This window comes from Lithobates pipiens, unplaced genomic scaffold (genome assembly GCF_037356315.1).
Source record: "Lithobates pipiens isolate NorthernLeopardFrog02 unplaced genomic scaffold, aLitPip1_a1.2 Scaffold_19, whole genome shotgun sequence".
NCBI lineage: Eukaryota > Metazoa > Chordata > Amphibia > Anura > Ranidae > Lithobates > Lithobates pipiens.
Window position 1 is genome coordinate 435595666 of NW_027507764.1, and position 24950 is coordinate 435620615.

At 40.8% G+C, this 24950-nt stretch overlaps 1 protein-coding gene across 1 annotated transcript in view; it reads left to right on the forward strand.

The window, feature by feature from the left end:
* Positions 1 to 23915, forward strand: part of ASXL3 (ASXL transcriptional regulator 3) — a 192495-nt gene extending 168580 nt beyond the window's left edge. Inside the window, exon 13 of the mRNA XM_077492629.1 lies at positions 10288 to 23915. Within this exon, the coding sequence (XP_077348755.1) occupies positions 10288 to 13797 (3510 nt within the window). The 3' untranslated portion in view covers positions 13798 to 23915. The remainder of the gene's footprint in view (positions 1 to 10287) is intronic.
* Positions 23916 to 24950: the final 1035 nt, after the last annotated feature.

The window sequence follows — 24950 nt, forward strand, 5'->3', positions numbered from 1 at the left end:
CAATTATATTTATTATGTTATGTTTTTAGTTTATATTGGAATAAGCGCAACCATTTTTTAAAATTATTTACTTATTTATTCTTAAAGATCATTCTAATGGTACAGCTGTTCTATTTGGATTTAACACTGTTTGCTTAAAACACACATAGTAGCGCTTCAGTATTTTGTATCACATACTATGCGATAAGCCTTCTTTCTGTGTTCCCTTATCCTGCACACACACCGGAGTGAAGCACAGTGATCATCCTGAGTGAGGCAAGCTGTGCTGGGACGCTGTGGAGTCAGAGTCCAGAGTGAGTGGTGTGGGGACGCTGAGCATTGGATCCATCCATCCATCCATCCATCTTGGAGGTCGGGAGACACACAGAGGATGTGGCCAGGCGTCGGGCATTTACATACCTCATGCATTAGATGATCTCTTATAATCATCGGGAGTTAGTAAGAGGCCAATTTATTTTTCATTTGGATTGTTATAGTTTCTTATCACTGGTAATGGTGGATAACAAACACATCCAATTGGTGGAATACCAATGAAATTACATTTAATACACATGGACACTTGTTTATCGAACTCTTTATTTATCACCAGTTGATACAATGCAGACAAAAACTCACCCAAGCTCTACCGCATGTTTATAGGATGATGAGCTGAATAACGGTGCTCAGGCCATTGTGTCCCATACACCAAAAATGTGTAAAAATATTAAATCAGAACCTTCTTCTATTCTGAGAAACCTCTTATCAAAAAATAACAAATGCATTGTATCAACTTTGCAAAAAGAATGCCGGCAACTCGATTGCTTCTTCTTAAATCTTTATTGAGCACAAACAGCAGTGCAGCATCAAAGAGCTAACATGTTTCGGCAAAAACCTTCCTCATAGCATTGAGGAAGGCTTTTGCCAAAACATGTTGGCGTTTTTCATGTCGCACTGCTGTTTGCGCTCAATAAAGATTTAAAAAGAAGCAAACGAGTTGCCGGAATTCTTTTTGCAAAGTTGATGCAATGCATTTGTTATTTTTTGATGAGAGGTTTCTCAGAATAGAAGAGGGTTCTGATTTAATATTTTTACACATTTTAATTGGAGAAATTCCGACTGGAGCATGACTGCTTTCTGTGCTTAATCTAAACCCATTTTATTTCACAATAAAACGGAATTCCTTGTGATATCTGTGATCCTAGTAATAGAATAATTTATCACCTCTCTGGTCCTCACTGGAACTACAGGATTTATTTTTTTGTTAACATCTTCAACATTTAACACCCAGTATTATTTATTAGTGTGTTAACACAAAAACATGTCTTCTAGACTGCCTACTTTATTTTAACAGTGACATTGATCCTTTATATTTTCTTTTTGCTATCAAGGTCCTATGTTTAAACTCCAGCTCCACCTTGTGGGTAGGAAAGTTTCTTAAAGCGGAGTTCCACCCATTTAAAAGTCAGCAGCTACAAAAAGTGTAGCTGCTGACTTTTAATAAACAGACAATTACCTGTCACACAGTCCTCCTCTCCACGGCGCCAGCTTTGTAACTGTGGGCGCCCAGCTGTGGCTTCACAGCCAGGTATGCACTGCGAAGGCAGAAAGAAGGGAGAGCCTGGTGCCTGTTAAAACTGGGTACCCGATTCCCCCCCCCCCCCCCCCTAAGAAAAATGACATACCAAATGTGGCATGTCAGGGGGTCACCAGTACTTAAAGCGGAAGTTCCATTTTTGGGCACAACTCCGCTTTAAAATCACATGTGGCATAATAATAAATAATGACTTTTCATTTTCTGGATTGTTTCCTATAGTTCCAATTACATTTTCCTGTTGGCTAAAATAGCACCTAACAAATATTTTTGACTACATTGGTTTCTGTCTGCTAACAGTATTTCCTGCGGTCACTATGGAGTCCTCTCCCCATTAATTTGAATTGGCTGCTGTACCTGCAGGAAACGCAGGGGAAAATGTCCTGATCCTTTTTTCAAAATGAAGCCACATGAAACCATGCACTTTTGCAGACTCGCAAATGTGACGTTTTCTGAAACGTAGGGGCACCGATATAAGGGGCTCCTCTCGCACAACCATATCATTTATTTATAGCACTCTGAGTGTGTAAACTACAAGCCCCTTGTGCCACCATGGTAGACAGCTTGTAGTTTTCAATCGACTGTGAGGGTTCAGTGACATGTTCACTTCATAGCAGGCACCAATAATTTTGTATCATTCCTTCCCTGTGCTTCCTTACTGACCTAATTCAGTCACCTCAGTTACAATTTTTACTGCTACCTACAGAGTACAGTGTCTCAGTGGCAATAGCCAAGTAAGTTCATTTTTAGACCGTTGGATTATGTTTCACCTCAACCTTCCATAACCCCTACACTCTCCACAGTGCTTCAATTTTTTGCTAGTGTCCATAGGTGATGGACCTGGACTACTGCTTTTGTCTTCTGAGCCTTTGTGCTCTATAGCAGCAGAAATTTGGATTGGTCCCTATGGATCTTCATATTCCTAGAGGGCTTTATCCAGACAGTGGTGTGAAAAAAAAGGGAAGGGCTATTACTGGCATTGGATCCTGCTTGTGTTGCTCACCTTTGCCGGTAGTTGCATCATGAGTTAGCTGGAGGGGTGCTTTGCAGATCCAGAGATGTTGTCTTCTGCAGCAGAGCCTAGTCCCTGAAGACCCTGTTGGGTAGCCTGACCAGGATTGGCAAAGATTGATCTAATTGCAGCTCTGCTGTGTACAAAGTTGTGTTGGCTCCCTGCCTTATGGCTGTGGGAGAGGCTTTTAGTGTGATCAGCAGTGTCCCTGCTGCTCCTGGGATCTATGAGGTTTCGAGGATACCATGGTGTTGCATAGCTATTCTTTCTTAGTCTCTTTAAGTGCCAGGTGAGTGTCCAGATGGAGACGAGGAAGGCCTTTGGACTGTGCGCCGGTGTGGCCCACTGCCATCTGCATATACGTGCATATACAGCCGAGAGGTTGCACTGCACAGGTATGGGCACCATGTTAGCCTTTAGCCCTTTTCAGATTGGAAGCGGAACTAGCAAGGATGCAGTAGAAGCAGCTCATAAAATTTGGCATGGGCCAGGAAGCAACCTGGGTCTTCTGGCCTCCAGGTGGTGGACACTAGGAGGCCAACACTCCCCTAATGATCTGGTGCTGTACTGCATTAACCCCCAACCCAGATGTAGCAGAAATGAGAGATCTGATGCCCGGGTTACAAGAAACAAGGGTGCCTAAGCTCCAGCATTGCCATTAGAGACGGTCTGCTTTCCACAAACTCCTTTCTGGGATAAAAGACGGGCTGTAGCTTGAAAGCAGCATCCATTTTTTCATTCACTTCACTTCCTCTAGGACTTCTTTGTGTCCAAAGTGGAATTTTCAACTGCTTCTCCCACTTTGCTGGAACAGTTGACATATATTCCTAAGAATTTATGCCAGAAAGACCATAAACAGTCTAGGTCTTCTTCAGTGCAGGCACTGCCTTTTGAGGGTCCTCTCCCACCCTTGGAGATCAGACTCCTTTTGAGGTTGACGAATCCTTGGAGGAGGACAGCCCAGCCTCATATATAGTTTTCTCATAGGGCGGTCCATAAAAATCTGAAGCTGTCACTAACTGCACCCTCTGGGCCTAAGGCTTTAGGGTTTGGAGTCTTGGAAGCATTCAGGCCAGCTAAGTCCTTTTCGATGCATCCTAATACTGAAAAGGACCTGTGAAAGGGCTGGGCCCATTTGGAAAGGTGTTGAAGTTATTTAAGCAGTTTGCGTAAGAATACCCAACAGATGACAACTAATGCTGCATACACACAACTGGACTTTTTCATGGACTAGGTCCGACTGTCTTCCCGATGGACTTTTGGCGGAGTTCCGACTGACTTTCCGAACAAACGGACTTGGCCACACACAAGCACACCAAAGTCCGACAGATTTGAGCGTGATGATGTACAACCGAACTAGAATAAGGAAATTCATAGCCAGTAGCTGCCCTAGCGTCTGTTTTCATCCGTCGGACTAGCATACAGACGAACGGATTTTTAGACCGGACTCGAGTACGTCCGCAAAGATTTGAAACGCATTTTAAATCTAAAGTGCGTATGATTTTTAGACAGCAAAGGTCCGATGAAGCCCACACGCGATTGAATTGTCTGGCGGGTTTGTTCTGTCGGACCTAGTCCGTCAAAGTCCGGTCGTGTGTAAGCGCCATCACAGTACCACTGTCATGGTTATGCTATAGAGTTTGTCTGCTTACTCGTTTCCATGTGTTCATCTCTAGAGACCAGCCGGCCCTCACCTGACTGCTTTTGTAATCCATCCTCTGGCATGGCTCCACCCTAGCTCCTATCAGAGAACTCTATATTAACCTGTGCACTGCAGGCCAACCCTGCTGATCAACCTTTGTGTGTTTAGCTTCCTGTTACCTGCCGTGTGCTCTTCTGTTGTTCCGTTACCGACTTTGACGTGTCCTTGACTATCCCTTTTTGCCTGTGATCCTGACCTATTGGCGTGTCCCTGACTATTCCTGTCTGCTTGTGGCCCCCAACCTTGGCTTTATCCCTTACTATCCCTATCCTCCTGTTGCCTACTGTGGGTGCGAGCTGGGGGTCGCGACCTGGAGCCAGTTGCAGCCCGGTCCATCCTCACCACTAGAGGCTCTGGTGAACACCTGCTGGCTCTTAGACTCCGCACCCCAGGGAATCTTATGCTCTAACCCCGGTGGGATCTGTCTTGGTGTTCTGGAGGCCCTGCCTTCCTTATCACCTTGACTCCCCTCCGCAGCAGTCAACCGTAGGTTCCACAACTTTGCGGGGCACTCCTGATCCCTACAGTGTGCATCTGTCACCTGGCCTCAAGGTGACCTGACAGTTTGATCAGCCATGGACCCGTCTGACGTGCCGCTTCCTGCAGTCGATCCGTTGCAGGGCATAGTTCAGAGACCCGAGACCCAGGAATCTAATCAGACTCAGGTGATGCGATTCCTTCAAGATCTGGCTTCCCGCTTTGAGCAGCTACAGGCTTCCTTGGGAACCCCGAACCTGCAGCCTCAAGTACAGTCAGCAGCTGCACCTATCGCACCAGTTGCATCCACGCATGCATTATTACTGCCAGCTCCGTCCCATTTCTCTGGAGACTCCAAGGCCTCCAGGGGCTTCCTCAGCCAATGCACCATTAGTTTTGAGCTCCAGCCTCAAAACTTTCTGTCTGATCGGGCAAAGGTAGCCTATATCATTTCTCTCCTCTCCGGTGAAGCTTTAGCCTGGGCTGCTCCCCTGTGGGAGAAAAATGATCCAGTGGTTTCCAGCCTGTCCAACTTCTTGAAGCTCTTTCGTAATATCTTTGAGGAGCCAGCTCGGGTTTCTTGTGCGGCTAGTGCCCTTTTACGCCTTCGCCAAGAATCTTGTTCAGTGGGACAATATGCATTTCAGTTCCGTATCCTCACAGCTGAATTGAGCTGGAACAATGAGGCCCTGGTCGCAACCTTTTTACATGGCCTCTCTGACCGAGTGAAGGACGAATTGGCAGGAAGAGCTATCCCCGCCGGTCTGGACCTTGTAATTTCCTTATGCAATCAGATTGACATTCGTTTCCAGGAGAGGTCCTTAGAAAAAAGACGCCAGCACCCCCTAGGTCCTAGTCAGCCTGAACTTTTTCCCCGTCGCCCTGTGGAGCATCCTCTGTCTGCTGAGGAACCCATGCAGCTGGGCCGGACCAGACTAACCCCCGAAGAACGTGCTAGGCGCAGAACTCTGGGCTTGTGTCTTTATTGTGGGGGCAAGGGTCATTTTCGTGACTCCTGCTTGCTTCGTCTGGGAAACGCTCGGGTAATACATTTGGAAGGTGGCGTATTGGACCCAGAAACATCACCTTCTTGTCTTCTTCTTCCGGTGTTCCTCCATGTAGGCACTTCTCCCCAATCGGTCCTAGCATATCTGGACTCCGGGGCTGCCGGCAATTTTATGGACTGGAGAACTGCTTCTTCTATGAAGCTTACCCTTTCTCCCCTCGCTACTCCACTGGTAGTCTCGGCAATTGATGGCACTGTGCTCCCAGGGGGCCATATCCGTTTCCAGACGCTACCTATTAGGATGGTGGTAGGGATACTCCACCAGGAGTGGATCTCCTTCCTCATCCTACCCAAGGCCTCTACCCCCATTGTATTGGGCCTTCCTTGGCTACAGCTCCACTCGCCACATGTGAACTGGGTCTCTGGGCAGATCCTGACTTGGGGTCCTTTGTATTTCTCGTCCTGTCTTCTAAAGGTGAGCCCCAGGGGGAAACTTCCCATTGCTGCCACATCCGTATCGTCTGATCTTCCCGCGGCATACAGTGATTTCCGGGATGTATTCTGTAAGAAGTCTGCTGAGGTGCTTCCTCCCCACAGATCTTTTGACTGTGCTATTGACCTTGTCCCTGGAGCAATCCTGCCCAGGGGTCGTACCTACCCTCTGTCCATTCCAGAGACCCAGGCCATGTCTGAGTATGTTGCCGAGAATCTGGAGAGAGGTTTCATCAGGAAATCCTCATCGCCTGCAGGAGCAGGGTTCTTTTTCGTTGCCAAAAAGGATGGGTACCCTCAGACCCTGCATCGACTATAGAGATTTAAACGCAGTGACTATTAAAAACCGATACCTCTTAACGCTAATATCTGAGCTATTCGACAGGTTGAAGGGGGCTTCCATTTTCACTAAGTTGGATCTCAGAGGTGCATACAATCTCATTCGAATACGGGAAGGTGACGAATGGAAGACTGCGTTTAACACTAGGGATGGGCATTACGAATACCTGGTTATGCCTTTTGGTTTGTGTAATGCTTCAGCTGTGTTCCAGAACTTCGTCAATGAAATATTCGGGGATCTACTGTACCAGTTTGTTGTCATCTATCTGGATGATATTCTCATCTTTTCTGAAAGTCTGCCTGCTCACAGAAACCATGTACGCACCGTACTTCAGCGCCTTAGAGAGAACAAGCTGGAGAAATGTTCCTTTGAATGTTCTGAGGTCCTGTTTCTTCGCATGAAACCCGGAAAGGTCTCAGCCATTACCAACTGGCCCCTTCCCGCTAGCCTCAAGGCCACACAGCGCTTTCTTGGCTTCACAAATTATTATAGGCAGTTCATAAGAAATTACTCTTCCATTGTCGCGCCTATTATCGCTTTGACCAAGAAGGGTGCGAATGCCAAAGACTGGCCTCCCGAGGCTATCTCTGCGTTTCATGATCTGAAACAGGCCTTTGTCTCTGGACCTCTCTTGAGGAGACCAAATCCTGGGAACCCATTTTTTATTGAAGTAGACGCTTCTTCGATGGGGTGGGAGCTGTGCTTCTTCAGTTCTTTGAGAAGAAACGTCAACCATGTGCGTTCTTCTCCCAAAAATTTTCTCAGGCAGAGAGAAATTATGCCATTGATGATCGGGAACTTCTCGCAATTAAATTGGCGTTGGAGGAAAGGCATCATCTCTTGGAAGGTTCCCCTCACTCCATAACGATCTTTACTGATCACAAGAATTTACAGTACCTACAGAATGCTAAGCGTCTGAACCCCAGACAGGCCAGGTGGAGTCTCTTCTTTTCCCGTTTTAAATTCACGATTACGTACAAACCTGGTTCCTGCAGTAGTCGAGCTGATGCGCTCTCTAGGTCATTTGACACTTTGGACGAGAAGTCCACCCCTGATCCTGAGCCGATCATTCCTACCTCATGCATTGTTGCCCATTCTACCACCCTGGAATCAAAAATTCCTCCTGGCAAGACCTTTGTTCCCACAAAGCTAAGAGCTAAGATCCTTCATTGGGGACATGAGTCCAAGGTGGCAGGTCATGCTGGGTTCCTCCGATCCTTCCTGCTCATCAGTCGTCACTACTGGTGGCCTAATCTCTCACTATCCCTATCCTCCTGTTGCCTACTGTGGGTGCGAGCTGGGGGACCCTGGGGGTTGCAACCTGGAGCCAGTTGCAGCCCAGTCCATCCTCACCACTAGAGGCTCTGGTGAACACCTGCTGGCTCTTAGACTCCGCGCCCCAGGGAATCTTATGCTCTAACCCTGGTGGGATCTGTCTTGGTGTTCTGGCGGCCCTGCCTTCCTTATCACCTTGACTCCCCTCCGCAGCAGTCAGCCGTAGGGTCCACAACCTTGCGGTGCACTCCTGATCCCTACGGTGTGCATCTGTCACCTGGCCTCAAGGTGACCTGACAACCACTGAAAGATGTACCATGTTTAAGGATCCTACAGACAAAATAATTGAGTCCCCAATTCCATCCATATAACCTGCTATTATATCTATGGGGGTTTATCATCCTTCCCTGGTTTGGTCAAAGCACATGGCTAAAGTACATGGGGTTCTTGAGCAGCATTCCTTAGCTAGGCAGCACTTGGAGCTCCTTTCAAAAGCATTACGTTTCTGTGTGGATGTGTTGGGGGATTCTCTGCAGTAACTCTCTTGCCTGGGACATATGTTGGTTCAAATGAGGTGGGTGCTGTGGCTGAGCTCCCCTGCAAAAAAAAATATATGGAACACATGCCTTTTAGGGCAAAAGCCTTTTTTCCAATGCCTTGGACAAATTTATCTACAATATTACAGGAGGGAAGAGCACCTTCTCTCATTTGTTGATTGAAAAATAGTGCACATAATAGTAGTGTCCTGACCTTTGTTGCTAATTAGAAGAGCACTCTTTCACCTCTAAAGAAATTGCAGATGCCATCTTTGTTCAAAACCAGGAAGGGTCTATTGCATTCTTTTCAGCGCTCAGGAGCTAAGCAGAAAACTTTCTTTTGGAAGAAATACTAGCGCTCCAAGCCCACCAAGATTGGCAACAAACTTTCATCCCAGTGAAGGGGTGCCCTCACTTCTCTAGTGGGGGGGGGGGGGGGTTGCCTGGCAGCTATTGCTATTTTTATGTATGTTAAGAATTTTAGTAAAATGATTCTTTCTTTTATGAAGCAATTCATGGTTGCCTTTGTATATATTTACTCAAATGGATATCTGAATGGGAGATTCTGTTTTTATTATCATAGTTGATAGTGTGATGGAAGTGATTAGTGAACCTTCCTAGAATAATAGATTTGTGAATACGTTTTCCTGTTTGCTTTGCTAATATTACAGTTAATATGTTTGGCTATTATACAATGAAATATGCTAATAGTGCAGTTTAATAATTAGGACTGTTTTTAAAGGGGTTGTAAAGACTTTATTTTTTTTTTTTTTTATAACAAACATGTTATACTTGCCTCCACTGTGCAGCTAGTTTTTCCCAGAGTGGCCCCGAACCTAGTCTTCTGGGGTCCCTCTGTGGCTGTCTCGGCTCCTCCCAGCAGGAACTAACCACCTTCATGCGAGCTCTCTTGCATGGTGGTTAGTTCTTGTGGGCGCGCTTCCGTGATACGGCTGGCGGCTTTTGCCGCTCACTGTATCACTCGGCCCCGCCCCCCGGCGCACCACGTCATTGGATGTGATTGACAGCAGTGCGAGCCAATGGCTGCGCTGCTTTCAATCCATCCACTCTAGCCAATTAATGGTCAGGCTGAGCAGCGAAGCGGACATCAGGGGCGAGCACAGCAGGCACAGGTAAGTAAAACGGGGGGTGGGGCTGGGGGAGCCGGTATTGTCGGATGAATTACGGTGAAAAAACGCAAACCTTTACAACCCCTTTAAGGTATTTTAGTCTATTTATTATTAGGAATCATTAATAAATTGTAGTGTTTCTGAAGAGGGTTTTCCAACTCAGACTTTCAGACTTTTGATTACAAGAGTTGCTTGTGCTATAAGTTGTGGTTATAAAATACACATGTGATAGGAGCAACATGGGGAATACAATTGCTGGCCGCCTTTTGAAAATGCTAGATTTTAATACCTGTGTTTTCAGTGCAGCCATGGAACAAGCTTGCAGCAAATGAAGCCTTTAGGAAAGTCCGTATTCCTTGTATTTATCCTTGTTCTGGGCCACTATTAAATTCAGATACATCCAAATAGCTAGCATTTTCAGAAAGGCAGCCTTTATATTTATCTCATGACCGGTTTCACACAGTGAGGTCTGACATTCTCCACTCCTTGTAGCCTCTGCTAGTGTTTGACACATTTCTGAGAAAATTTCCCAGATACCCATACAGAATACTGAGGGAAATGGCAAACGAAGGAATTTACCAGCTGAAGTTTCTAATGGCAGGTGTCTAGTAGTAGAGAATGACCCTTATATCTTCCAAACTAATTTAGCACTTTTTAGGTGAAGATCTTTTTCATTTGTTCAAATTTCCCATCTATTAGCTCAAATACATGAATGTGCTTTTTTGATATGTTATTTTGTTGTTTTAGATTCAATTGTCGAAGATTGGCCCACCATTCATCATTAAAAGTCAACCTGCTCCAAAGCTTGAATCCAAGATTTCTTCTAATACATCTGTCAGTGGAGGCAGGAACACTGGAGCTAGAACCCTTGCAGATATTAAGGCAAGGGCACAGCAAGCCAGGGCACAGAGAGAGGCGGCTGCCGCAGCTGCTGTTGCTGCAGCTGCAAGTATTGTTTCTGGTGGTGTTGGAAGTCCTTCAGAAAGCAGCAAGACTAGAACATTGGCCCACATCAAAGAGCAGACAAAAGTGAAGCTGTTTGCTAAGCATCAGGCCAGAGCTAGTACACAACAGTCTTGCAGAGATGGAAAGTCAAAAGAGGGTATTTCAGGAGCTGAAGCATTATCCCCTCCTGATACAAAGGTTGAAGCCTCTACTGGTGTGATTATCATGAATCCTAACTGTAAATCTCCTAGTAGTAAGCCCAACCTGCACCGAGAATTGACATCCATGTTGCAGCAATCCCTCAGCTCTTCAACATCATCAGAAACTGACTCTGATGTATCTTTGCACAGCTCTACTGAAAATATTCATGTGCCACATTCCATTGACAAAGCTGTTACATCTACCTCCACTGAAGATTGCAGCATGCCAATGCATTATAGCAAAAATATAGGTTCAGTATCTGTTTGCCCCTCTGCCGATACCCCCTTTACAAATGCACTTGAAAATTCTGCAGTTTTAATGTCTGTTGACAATGAAAACACTACATCTCCTGTCTGCATGAAAAAACCCATGAAGGAAAGTGACATTCCTTTCATTACTGCTACACCAAAATGCACTGATGACAATACCAGTCATGCCTCCATAGTATCTGACTCTGTAGACGACAAGCGAGTGCCAGTATCAAACAATAATATTCATCCTTACACCACTGTGCCAGTTTCATCCATGGGGAGTAGTTTGCCAAATCTTCATCTTACAAACTCTCTAAGTTCACTGAGCTCATCAGTTGGCTCAAGTAGTAGACACTCTGATAAATTAGCTGCAGCCATATGTGAAGAAGATGTCTGCTCCTCTGTTCGAAGAATGTCAAACCCTGAGGAAACCATATTAGATTCACATGGTAGATCTTCAGTTCCATTGTATTCCAATAGCAGAACAGTGAGTTCGGATCCCTCCCTTGCCAAATTGCATCTTGATAATTTACACAATAGCTCATGTAGTAATTTAACCAGTCTTAATAGTAAAACCTTGCCTTCTGGTTTAATACAGACAAATAGATCTATCCCTTGCAAAGTGATTGTTGATCACTGTACAACTCCAAATTCATCTTATCCTTTCAATACTGAAAATGTTGAAAATACAGATTCCCAGAACAGAGTTGGTAAAACAGATATATCCATTCAAAGTAAAACATGTCCTCAAGTCTCTGTCATAAGTAGACAAGAGAATCTCATTAATGAAAGTGCTGAGCATATGCCAAGCCCAAACATTGCTACTAGGTTAAACCGAGATGACAGAAACAAGCCCTCCGCTTGCACTAGCCATTTGGAAACCCCTTACATGCAGCAAGAAAAGTTAAGCGTTTCTGTTCCATGCCAACGGACCTTTAATGAGCAGCTACATTCTACTTCATCCTACAAATGTGGAACAGACAATATGACCAACACTGAATATATTCCTAATAATAGAATCTGCTGGAGTGATAAAGAACAAATTAACAATGACGAAGTAGTTCGCAACCATTTAAATACACAAAAGCACATAGAGTACTGTGAGGAAAACATTGTGGACAATATAAAAAGTGAACCAGGAGGTTACCCACATGTCTCAAAACTTCATACACGTTCACCTGTCGCCAACAGTATTACCATCAAATCTGAAGCTACTGACTCCAGTAAGTGTTTTGGGATGGAAACAGAAGTTTTTTCAGGCCACAACACTACACCCCAGGCATCTGACTTGGATTTAGGTTTGTCATCATCCAAAACACCTATTGGGGTATCCAGAGAAGAACCGTTGTCATTAACATCAGATGGTTTGAAAAGAGTAACAGCTGCAGGAAACACAAGTTGTCGGCTGTCATCAGTTGAAGCAAACAATCCATTAGTAACACAGCTCCTTCAAGGTAACTTGCCTTTAGAAAAGGTTCTCCCTCAACCCAGACTTGGGGCAAAACTCGAAATAAGTCGTCTCCCTTTGCAGACTACCTCTGTGTATAAAACTTCATCAGAGAGATTGGTTTCTGAAAACCCCTCTTGCTCGCCTACTCCTGACAGCAAGGGGTACCCAATGGGTAGTCTCAACCCTTTGCAATTGAGGAAGCGTGAAAATCATCCTAAGAAAAGAATGGCTAGGACTGTGGGTGAGCATGCACAGATTAAGTGTGAATCTGGAAAGCTTTCTATGGACACTGATGCCAACTTGTCATCTTGCATGATGGGTTCTAAAATTAACTCTGTAGGCCAAGAGCAGGCATTTAAGCAAGAGTGGATGAACAAGCATTCAGTTCCAGCTAGGATGGTTCACAGCCCAGAGATAAAGCAGCAGAAGCGGCCGCTGCCTTCTTGTAGCTTCCAACAAAGTTTATTTAATTCTGATAAAAATGGCAGCTATCATGCAGAATCGAGTACGTTGCACAGGCAACATTACTACCAAATGTCCATGGCTCAGAGAGGACCAGGTCCTAATGTGTATGTGCCATCATCAGGTTCTGCAAAGGCCCAGAACAGTAACAACACTTTTGCTTTCTCTAGACAACCTGAGCAGAAGGTTTTGGGTGAGGCTAATGTATCATCCCTTCCTTTTAGAATGGGCAATGCCTATTCACCGAACATTCACATTAAAGAAGGCGATGACCTAAGCAATGCCCCACAGACTCTGCAAAATAAATTTTTAGTCCATCCTTCCTTATCTAATTCAGAAGTCCCTTCTGATCAAAAGCAGCCAGCAGTTACTATGGAAACCACTAAAAGACTCAGTTGGCCTCAGCCTGCGAGCATCTGTAGCAATATAAAGTCAGAGCCCATCTCTTTTGAGGATGGGTTAAACAACAGCTGTGAACTGACCATGAAACAATCTTCCTATGAGCAGAGTGAAGTCAAAGAACAGTTAAAAGCATTTGCCTTGAAAAATGCAGATTTTTCTTCCTATTTACTGTCTGAGCCACAAAAGCCTTTTTCTCAGCTTGTTGCACAGAAAACACAAACACAGCAGCTGCCACAACAGCAGCAGCAGTGTGGGAGTTATCCAGCAATTCACTTTGGTAGCACAAGCTTCAAAAGAGCAGCATCTGCTATTGAGAAATCTATTGGAATTTTAGGGAACAACTCTAAGCCTGTTTCTGGACACAGCAGTCAAAACACTCCCATTCCTGCACAAAAGTTTGCTGACAGCAGTAGTGCAGATGAACTGGAACTGAAGTGTTCTTGCAGGCTGAAAGCCATGATTGTGTGTAAAGGCTGTGGAGCTTTTTGTCATGATGACTGCATAGGCCCTTCAAAATTATGTGTAGCTTGTTTAGTTGTTCGATAGAAACTGAATCTAAGATGGAGTATCCCCTTTACAGCCTATATGTCTACGCCAAGAGCAGTAACAAATCTCCATTTTTTGTGTTATATTTTATTCTAGGTTTTTCCAGAGAAGAACAATATTTCTGAAAGAAAAATAGGTCTCACCCCCCCCCCCCCCCTTTCTAACTTATTCACTATTTGGATATTGAATTATGTTATTAGTAGACTATATCATGTGAAGCATTTGTGATGTTTCAGATTGATTTTTCATTGCAAAGCACCTGTTTGCATTTGATTTGGAGACATTAGGTTTCCCATAGATCTCCATTATGTCATTTTCGTGATTATTCATATTTTTCAGCTGATGGAAAATATCTTTGAGATATCTTGTTCCTGGAGCAATTTGCTCTCTAACACATCAAGCATTGTATATTGTGATTTTAATTAAGCCAGCTGTTCTGTCTACATCCCAGGGAGAGTTTGTTTTATGCATGTGGAGGATTAACAAACTCCACAATTCGATTCTTCACAATATCAATTGCAATTGAGAGTAAACACTACTTAGTATAAGACTCTGTATGCATTGTTTCAAATGCATACGAGTTTTACAGGCTCCTAGAAAAAAGGTGATATACGAGCACTGTTTTTAGCAGATACATTGTTTTTTTTAGGTACTCATTCTTTTAATAACAAAATTGTTAGGCCATAGTCCCATGGAAATACCACCTTCATGACAATTTACATTAGGCACATAATGTATGTGGTCAGCTTTATAGTTTAGGTCACATTGGTTTCTGAGGTATCCATTGCAAAAGTTTACTTAATTTAACAAATAAGATGATTCAATGGTCACGTCAACTGTGAAAAAGAAAATTTATTTCACTTACACATGATTTTGAATTCAAATTGAGCACCGTTTTATGAATTTAACATTTATTTTGCACAGTGAACAGACTCTACACTTTTAGTAAATCAACCCCACTGGGTCTAATTAAAAATGGTCAGAATGTTTGTGATAACAAAGGGTAACTTATTGATGTTCCCATAGCTAAAAGTAACTTATACCTTTTTCACACATGGGGCTATAAATTATTACTGAATTGAAGTAAAATATAGTTAATGAATTCTGTTTTTTTTTCCCTACTTTACACTAAACAAATTGTTAGAAACCTGGTCTTAACACATGGTAATAGTTGGCAGGCATCAGTATCTGTTCTTATAACTCAGTAAGCACACTCCTGACCTTTTCAAAAACAGTGGCAAACCTAGAAAATGGTACTTATACTCCATCAAGGTGAATTGAACGGTTTCTTCACAAGTTTTACTTGTTTTCAGCAAAGTTTTCTTTTTAAACAGGTGCATTCATTGGTGCAACTCTACACTTCTTACTGATCTCTGATTGTTTAAGCCTATTAACAAGCAACTGTGGCAGTAAATAAAAGGAGCTCAATCAGTTGCATAATAGAGATACTTGATAATTAATCCTTTAATACATTTCCTTATTCACTTTTGATGAAAAATAGGTAAAACTTTGCGGCTGGGCTGTGGCAATATGTAATGCACTCAAAAAACTGCTTGTATCTTCAGTGTCATCCATTTTACAACAAACTGAAATGATAATGGTTTTTACTAAGAAATCTGTACATTTTTTTTTTTTTCTCCAGTATTCTGTTGTTCCCATCGTTCTTCTGCCTCTTTGCTTTTCCCTTAAGATCCATAAGGTCCTACTAGGTCTTTTAAAGACCTCATTTTCATTTCTAGCTGGACACAATGCAGCTCTGTTTTTAATGAATCAAAAGTCCTCTTTCCAAGGACACATTTTATTGCATTCTATCGACAATGCTTTAGAAACATAGTACATAATGTTTTCCAGTGTGAATGCCCTAATATCAACAACCCTGTTGCCCAAATGTTGCTGTAATATTTAGTTGTTCACTTGAACTAAACAATGTGTACAACGAGCAGAGCAAGAGTCAGAATATATACTTCTAAATAAGGAGAAAGCGTGGTTTCATGTATTGATTACAACTGCCTAAACCATTTTACTGGCCATATTCACATGATGCATGTACTAGTATTTTTAGCTCTAATTTACCATACTCAGGCTTTGCCTGCTAGATTTATTTTAATTGATGCATTGCACAGGACCTCCGATGTTGCAGGGCACTTTGAAATCTTGCACTAATTTTAATCACATCATATAATAGTGTATGCTGTATACACACACATACATACATACATACATACATACATACATATATATTATATAATATATATACACACACAGTCGTGCTTGTACCCTGGCAGAATTTAGGATTTCTTGGCATTTTTCAGAGAATATGAATGATACAAAACTTTACTTTCACTCATGATTGGTGTTTGGCTGAAGCCATTTATTAATTAACTGTTTACTCTTTTTGAATCATAATTGCATCAGAAAATACCCAAATGACCCTGATCAAAAGTTTATATACCGCAGTTCTTAATACCGCGTATTGCCCTCTTTAACATCAATGACAGCTTGAAGTCTTTTGTGGTGTTTGTGGATGAGGCTGTTTATCTTCTCAGATGGTAAAGCTGCCCATTCCTCTTGGCAAAAAGCCTCCAGTTACTGTAAATTCTGGGGCTGTCTTGCATGAACTGCACGTTTTGAGATCTCCCCAGAGTGGCTCAATGATTTTGAGGTCAGAAGACTGAGATGGCCACTCCAGAACCTTCACTTTATTCTGCTGTAGCCAATGACAGGTTGACTTGGCCTTGTGTTTTGGATCATTGTCATGTTGGAATGTCCAAGTACGTCCCATGCACAGCTTTCTGGCTGATGAATGCAAAGTTCCTGCAGTATCTTTTGATAACTTACTGCATTCATCTTGCCATCAAATTTGACCAGATTTCCTGTACCTTTGTAGTCCACGCATCCCCAAAACCTCAGCGATCCAACTCCGTACCTTTCATCATAGGCCTTGTTGAATCCTCTCCAAATGTAGTGTTTATGGTTGTGGCCAAAAAGCTAAATTTTGGTCTCACCACTCCAAATTACTTTGTGCCAGAAGGTTTGAGACTTCCCTCTGTGCTGTTATTGTATTGTTAGTGGGATACTTTGTGGCATTTGCATAGTAATATCTTTCTTCTGGCGACTTGACCATGCAGCCCATCTGTCTTCAAGTGCCTCCTTATTGTGCATCTTGAAACAGCCACGCCACATGTTTTCAGAGAGTCCTGTATTTCACCTGAAGTTATTTGTGGGTTTTTATTTGCATCCCGAACAATTTTCCAGCCAGTTGTGACTGAAATATTAGTTGTACTACCTGACTGTAGTTTGCTTTCAACAGAACCCCTCATTTTGCACTTCTTGATTAGAGTTTGAACACTGCTGATTGGCATTCTCAATTTCTTGGATATCTTTTTATATCCCTTTCCTGTTTTATACAGTTCAACTACCTTTTCCTGCAGTTCCTTTGATAATTCTTTTGCTTTTCCCATGACTCAGAATCCAGAAACGTCAGTGCGGCACTGGATGAAAGATGCAAGGATCTGTCAGGAGTCCAGAATCTCGCTGACCTTTTATGCACACACACTAATTACAAGCAAACAGATGGTTACCTTTTAATAGCCATTCAAACCCCTTTGTGTCAACTTGTGTGCATGTTATCAGGCCAAAATCACCAGGGTATGTAAACTTATGAGCACAACTGTGTGTGTGTGTGTGTGTGTGTGTGTATATGTATATATGTATGTATATATATATATATATATAAAATTTAGCAGGGGCGTCCAACCTACAGCTCATAGGCCTCCCTGTGGGCCAACACAAAGAATTGAACTTACTTTAAAAAGGTTTTTTTTTGTGGGGGAGGGGAGCACACAAAGGACAAAATTAGTACCAAAATACCTGATGAGCACCTTGAGAATTGTTACTACATCCATTAAACCAGGTAATGATACGTTCCTTTATCAAAGACTGTCAATTATCGCACTAGCTTTATGTTGGCCTCTTTTACTTTTATAATAAAAAAATTACAAAAAAAAAAGAAGTGTTTTACTCAGGTACATTATCTATATCTGTGATTAACTGAGCTGCCCAACTTTTTCTGCCCATCGGCTAGCCATATTCTTAATGTATGTGTGGCCCAAGACCATTCTTTTTCCAATGTGGCCCAGGAAGCTCAAAAGGTTGGACATCCCTACTATAAGGTGTACATACGTACTACACATGTTCTCTCATTTCCTCATGTAATCTTTTCTGTTAATAACCTACTTAAATGCCAACATTTCATTTAGGTTTTTTCCTCCAATGTGCATAAATGTAATGCCCCAAAATATTTAAATGCACAGTATTTTATACTATTATAATACAGCCCTCTCCTCCTAAGGCCTATATCCCTGCAAGTGTTTTGTACAGTAATATTCAGATAAGTAATAACATATTAATGATTTAGAAATGTTGAAGATAAAATGTTCTACTTCGCAAGTTTCATATTGCACAATGCCCAGTTAATTTATGTCCCACATTTCAACAATTTACTGGTCTATTTAAAAATTAGGAAAGTGTTACATGGGTGAAAATTATATAAATGCGCAATGCCTACTTTTGTTTATTTTTTTTTTCCTTTCAAGGCTTTCATTTATCCTAGTACCTCACACTTAGTTTTGTCTGTTTCGTCTGTAACCATTTTAGAAACTCTTATGCATCAAGAGCACTAGGATGCTTTCATCGAATAAGTGGTTGTTAAATTATGTTTGGCTATCATTACTTAAATTTACCAAGTTGCAATTTGCTGTGAAATGTCCTTCAAGGTCTGCCGCTATTAGTAAGCATTCCTAAAATGTTTTGTAAGACAAGGCAGTAGGGAATATCAAGAAATGAAAATAATTCAATTTAGCATACCTGGAAATCCAGTACATCACTGAAGCCATGTAAGTGGTGTTTTTGCGTATACAACTATCTTCACCTAGAAGAAGCTGCATTCATTAATCACAGTCCAATCACAGGGTGTTCATGAGTCAGTATAGATATGACCGATTTCCATCAGGTATGATGCCTGTAAGTATACCTAAAGGTTGCCCACACTCCATTAGATTAGGATTTGAAATTTGGACCCTTTATGCTTATAATATCTCAAAGTAAATTTGGGCAACAAGTTTAATATAATATTATCTCCCACTCCTTTGGTTAGTTTTTTTTTTTTTTTTTTTTTTAATCATTTTCCCTCTTTCATTTCCTCAAGAAGCTGATCTTATTGGGTCTTAAATACAGCCGATCAATCCAGTTCTCCCCCACAGTGCCAGGAAATTCTGATAACAGCAAGTCTTCATAACCCAAGACATACTTTTATAAGGGTGTGGGTAAAAGGCCATTTCACAGCGTGAGCAGTCTTTCCTCTAGGACTTCATACAAGCGACTGTTAGATCAACAGTAACTGTTTTTTGTGAAGAAGTATGTATGGCGTATGTGCAAGAAATGATCCGAGTTCTGTTTTAGAATTGTTCAATAATCTGAAGGCGGACATGCAAATAAATAAGTCAGCCAATGGGAGATGGATACAAATATTCAGTTATGTGGGTCAATGTTTCTGTAAAGTGGAACTGGAGACATAAATAGCAGAGTCAACTACTGTATAAGGTTTTATTTGGAAGAACATGTTGAGTGGAAAAGTACAGTTGCCAACATATTTTAGATCTTTAAAGAAGAGTCAGTACAGTAGTATGGTACTACTATCTTTATAGTAAGTGAATCATTCTCTGCTTTTGCCCATTTTTATCATGGTATTTTAGTTGAACTCAAAACAAACTTTAACCCTACAGGCTCCTCTCTTATACTGAAATTGCTTACGCTGATATTACTGCACACTGTGAGCTGTTCAGAGTGTTTATTTAAAGCTGCAAGTCAGACTTGGCCTCATTTCCTTTATAATCATTTGGCTCTTTCCTCCCCAGCCTGACTGTCCCTGGTCCACCCCTTTCCTTAGTTGTATTTCAGTAGTCTTGATTGGTCTACAGTCTACCTCTGATTGCATTTTGATGCTTGCATAACTCCTACAAAGAGGAAGCTCTTTAGAGTTGAGATTTCTTGAAAAAATTATTGAGGCAACTTTCCCCTCCCACCAGCTATGATCTTCCTGCATTTCAAAGAGAAGTACAAGGACCCAGTGATGATGTCACTAGGTCTAAAATAGGTGTGTAATGAAAATGAAAAGGTTATATTTAAAAATGTAATGTGCATGTTGATGAGCTGGGGAAGGAACCAGGGACGGCATCATATAAGCAGATTCAATTTTTGCATTAAAATAAGTACTTGTGAGAAACAGGAACAATATTCTTTAGCTAGCTAAAAAAAAAAAAAAACAATTAAAAGTTTCAAAACAATTAAAAATGACAAACATATACCGCAGGTTTTTTTTATAATTGGTGAAATAATTGATTCATTTTACAGCAGTTTATCCTAGTTGGTTTGATAAATTGCAAGGTTGCAATGTCAAATTTAAGTGAAAGAAATGGTGTAAAGGTTGACTGCTAAAAAAAAAGTCATAACAGGAGAAAAACTGAGAATTTGAAATAAAAAAAAAAATTACGTAATTTTTTGAAAGGTTCTTTCTTCTGCTTCACTTCACTAGAAATAACAGCAGTTCCTGGCTTAGAATGTCCTAAAATTATTTGCAACATTACTTCCTAAAAGAAATGACCTAAAGTCTTTATGAATTAGTTACGTTTTATGCAAAATAGATTTTGTTGGATTATCATCTTAGGAAATGTATGGTGAAAATGAGTGGAGATTTAGCTAAAGGCCACTTTAGAACAGAGTAAAACTGTTGTGAAGGTTTCCCATGGAAAAAATGATTTTGACTTTTAAAAATACAGTACAGACACTATTTTATCCAAATAAGTACTTCTCAAAGATTTCAATTACATGGGCAGCACTTTATGTACTATTGTGCAATGCTGACATCATGTGGTCATGCTGAATTGTGATCCATACAACACTCCCCAAGGATACTGTCTATTGTGCAGAATCATACCTTGTTATGATACAATAGCTCATTCCTGTCTTGTCGCAGCACAATGGTGTGAGCCAAATAACGCATAGTATGCAGTATCAATAAGTAACAAAAGAGAAATGGCTTTTTTTTTTCTTATTATCAGTACATTGTGCAAGCAGCAATTGTGTGCACTAACTGAGAGCAGCCAGTTACAGGTAAGCTTGTGCTAAATTTAGATTGAATTGACTACAATAAGGCTACAATAACCATAGCCCTTTGTGCTGTTTTCATAAATAGTAGCAAACTGCACCCAGCTATTTTATCAAGAAAAATGTGGTTGTAGGAAAAAAAACTAAAAATGAATGCATTTGTTTTGATAACGTATAGTGTAAGGTAGCTACGTATTAAATATTATCTAAGACCATAATGTTTACTCTGCCATCTTTAAAAAAAATAAGCCGTCACACTTAATAGCAGCTACTCTCCCTGTTATGTAGTTTTTCATGTAGTTTTCATCCCATACATTCAGTTCAGTGACTTAAGTAGAAGGGGGTGTGGACGTTTTCTGAGAGACGTGGTTTCTTTTTATTCTGTGCTGTGTTCTAAATTATACTTTTATTATTAATATTTTCTTTTATTTTGTGGACACTCTATGATTTGATTTAATTTTATTTATTTTGCATTTTATTCAAAAACATTAGTGGCACCATGCATTTTGCTTCCGTCAAAGGTTCAACAGAATTTTTAGTTTAGTTTTTGTTTCAAATTTACTATTTACCTGTATTCATACTGATGCTACATTTTTATTTCTTTTGCCATACATGGTTGTTACATACATTTCCATGTAATCATTTTCTGGCCTATATTGTTATCACACATTATTTGTGTAGCTAATGTTTTGATATAATGTGAGCTGTTAACTTTATATTTATTGACCATTGGAATGATATGGAGTGTAAGTAATTTGGATATTGATAAATGTTTAAGAGTAAAGGGAACTAATCAATTCTGGGCTTGTATGAAAAAGGTCCAATTTTTTTATTGTTAATTTTGTTTGTGGTGCTTTTGTGTGAAATTGATGTATTAAGATTGGCTGCGTTTATGTAAGAGTTCTGGCCTCATATCTAATAAGAAAAAAAAGTATACATAATATGAAATGCATAACACTTTCTGATCTAATTGCTGTTGGCCTGTAAAAGGTGTGAATTCATTTTCTGCAAATGTGTTTCCAGTATGTTAAAGTGTACCTGTAAGCCATACACAGTGGATACAATACATTTATTTGTTTGCTGTTCATGAACTCTAGCTATCAGTTCATGCCACATTGATGTGGGCCATTAGTCTTAAGGGAGCAGCGAAATTGATGTCTCCTGTATGTGGATAGGGGTATACTTTAATGTGCCAGTTTGCCCTCAATTGTCAGTTGCCTGGATGATGGTGAACAAATTCGCCCAATAGCTTCCTATAGCTCTTAGGAATGACATTGCTCTCCCTTCACCATGGAGGTCTGCTTGTCCCTCCGCAGCATTGCAATTTCCCTGCTGCATTTTGAATTTTATTTAAAAAAAAAACTTGCAAAAGCACCAATAGAGGGTTTTATGGCATTCAAACCAAATTGTACTAAACATCTGTTAGAAAAAAAAAAAGAATACCCTTTACAAAAAAAATAAAAATAAGGGTGGGTACAGAGGATGCTTTTTACAAACAATCTATCTTAATATTCACTTATTTTTAATTTATACTAAATACGTAAAAAAATAAATAAAAGTTAAATGTGTTACAACAAATGGATAATTTGTAACCACGCTCTGTCTGACCCCCCCCCCCCGCTCCCCACAATTATACTCATGTAGTTGTCTTACTCTGTGCTTTTTAGAGTGGAAGTATGACTTGATTTGATATATATACATATTATATTGGTGTTTTTGGAAGATATGATGGGGCCTTATAGGATCCCTGCTGTTTAGATCTCAGGTTTTGGGACTGTGGATTTTCAAATTTTCCTTATTTTCCTTCCTAGTATATGACAAATCCACCAAGATATGTGTAATCTCATCATACCAACTGTAGCATGTTGTCCTTCCCTGAGAGATATAAAAAGTTAATGGGTTAGTCAAACCACCGCATCTCCCTAAAATTCATGTATTAGTTGGTGGTCTGACCCTTTGATTTAGTTTCAATAAACATATGAGGTTGTATAGGAAAAAAAAGCTGCTTATCTCCAACATATTGGGCTATGTGTGTCCTATATCTATTAGTAATTGTATATTAGAGTTTCTAGAATATCATTGTACTGTTAATAAGTGTTTAACGCTTCAATCTGTTGCCATATTCCATGAGTTTTGTACTGATGTAAAATATTTTTTCCTCAAACAGAAATAACAGATGCGCCTTTTCCCTCATCACAGGGTTTTTGTTTTTGTTTTTTATGTCAGTATTTCTGAATGTTTACATGTTTCCTGCCTCTTTGCAAGGAGTATTCTATAGATTTGCAGTTTTAATAACAGCAGGTTCCTGTGTGTAGCCCAGTGCTGGAACTATCCTCTTTGCATTGCTGGGCAATGCATTACTAACCCTTCACTGCAGCAAAGCCTGATATTTATGCTTACAAGGTTCATTTTTTTAAGAACAAGCATGTGATTGTCAGCTGGTTTCCCAAATCCTGTAAAGCCTTATTTCCATGATTGCAGTCAGAGGTGAAGGGGTTTAGCTGTGTATGTACCTTAATAATGTTCTTCGCATGAAATGTCCCCTTCTTTTTCCTACCAAAGACATTGTTCTTACACTACAGACTTATTAGTATTTAATTTATTCAGAAGAGAATAGAGCTCATTCCTCTTATGATAAAAACAATCTCTTCTGACTAAACTTCTTTCCCTGCATTATTACCTGGCAACCACATGGCGTAGTACAATTACACATTTCTTTTTCCACAATAATATTACAACAGTATTTTATTTTAGAATTCAGGGATCATGTATTTTTTTGGTGCTTTTTTTTGTTTATGGTTTTCAGACATTGCCTGCAGTATCGACTGCCCACACAGTACTCTAACTTATATACTACAGGACATGTTCCCCCATTCCTTCAGTCTCCATCAAGTTTTAAAAAAAAGTCTTCTATGTTATTTTATTCACAAGAAAATAAAGAAATTAAAACAGTATTTACTTGTATCTTTCTTTCGCATCTGGGTTTTATGTAATTGTGTACCGAAAAATTATTTATGTACCAGTTTAAACTGGAAGATCAGCATGGATTTCAGGAAAAGATTATCTGACAGGACCAGTGCATAGGTGGCTATATATGGAGTATTTGACCACCGTTTTCATATGCGGGCGCTACTCACATATGCGTTTGCTTCTGTGTGCAAGCTCGTCGGGACAAGGCGCTTTAAAAAAAAAAAAAATTCTTATTTTCCTTGATTTTATTTTTTTACTGTTTAAAAAAAAAAAAATGGGTCACTTTTATTCCTATTACAAGGAATGTAAACATCCCTTGTAATAGAAAAAAAGCATGACAGGTCCTCTTAAATATGAGATCTGGGGTCAAAAAGTCCTCAGATCTCATATTTGAACTAAAATGCAAAAAAAATAAAATAAAATGTGCCTTTAAGAGCTATGGGCAGAAGTGACGTTTTAACGTCGCTTCCGCCCTCCTATGGTATGGAGACAGGTGGGTGCCATCTTAGCCTCACCCGCCGCCGATAATGCTGATCTCGTGGCAAATCCGCCGCAGGGACCACCATTATCGTAAAGAGGACCAGCTCCTGAAAAGATGGATATATCGGTTGTGGCAGCAGCTGCTGCCGTTACCGAGATATCCATCTTCAAACTGCCAACGTATATGTACAGGAGCCGGTCGGCAAGTGGTTAATAATAAAGCGCCACACTCACCCCCAACCTTTTATATACTGTAAAAACTGGCAATGTTTTCAAAATATCCCCTAACTCTAGACCCCACCCAAGCAAGCTTTTTAGATTCAAAATAAAAAAGTATACAAAATCTATCCACAGAAGGCTATACCGAAGATATTGTGCGCTGAATGTTACCAGTATTTCTGAGATATTGAGATTAACTACTGAGTACCAGCCTGTAGTTTCCCTTCATTGCCATGCAACACTGTACCCAAATGCATTTTATATAATTTTGTTAAAACAGATAGCTTATTATGGTATTATTCAGTAACTATTGGGTTTTG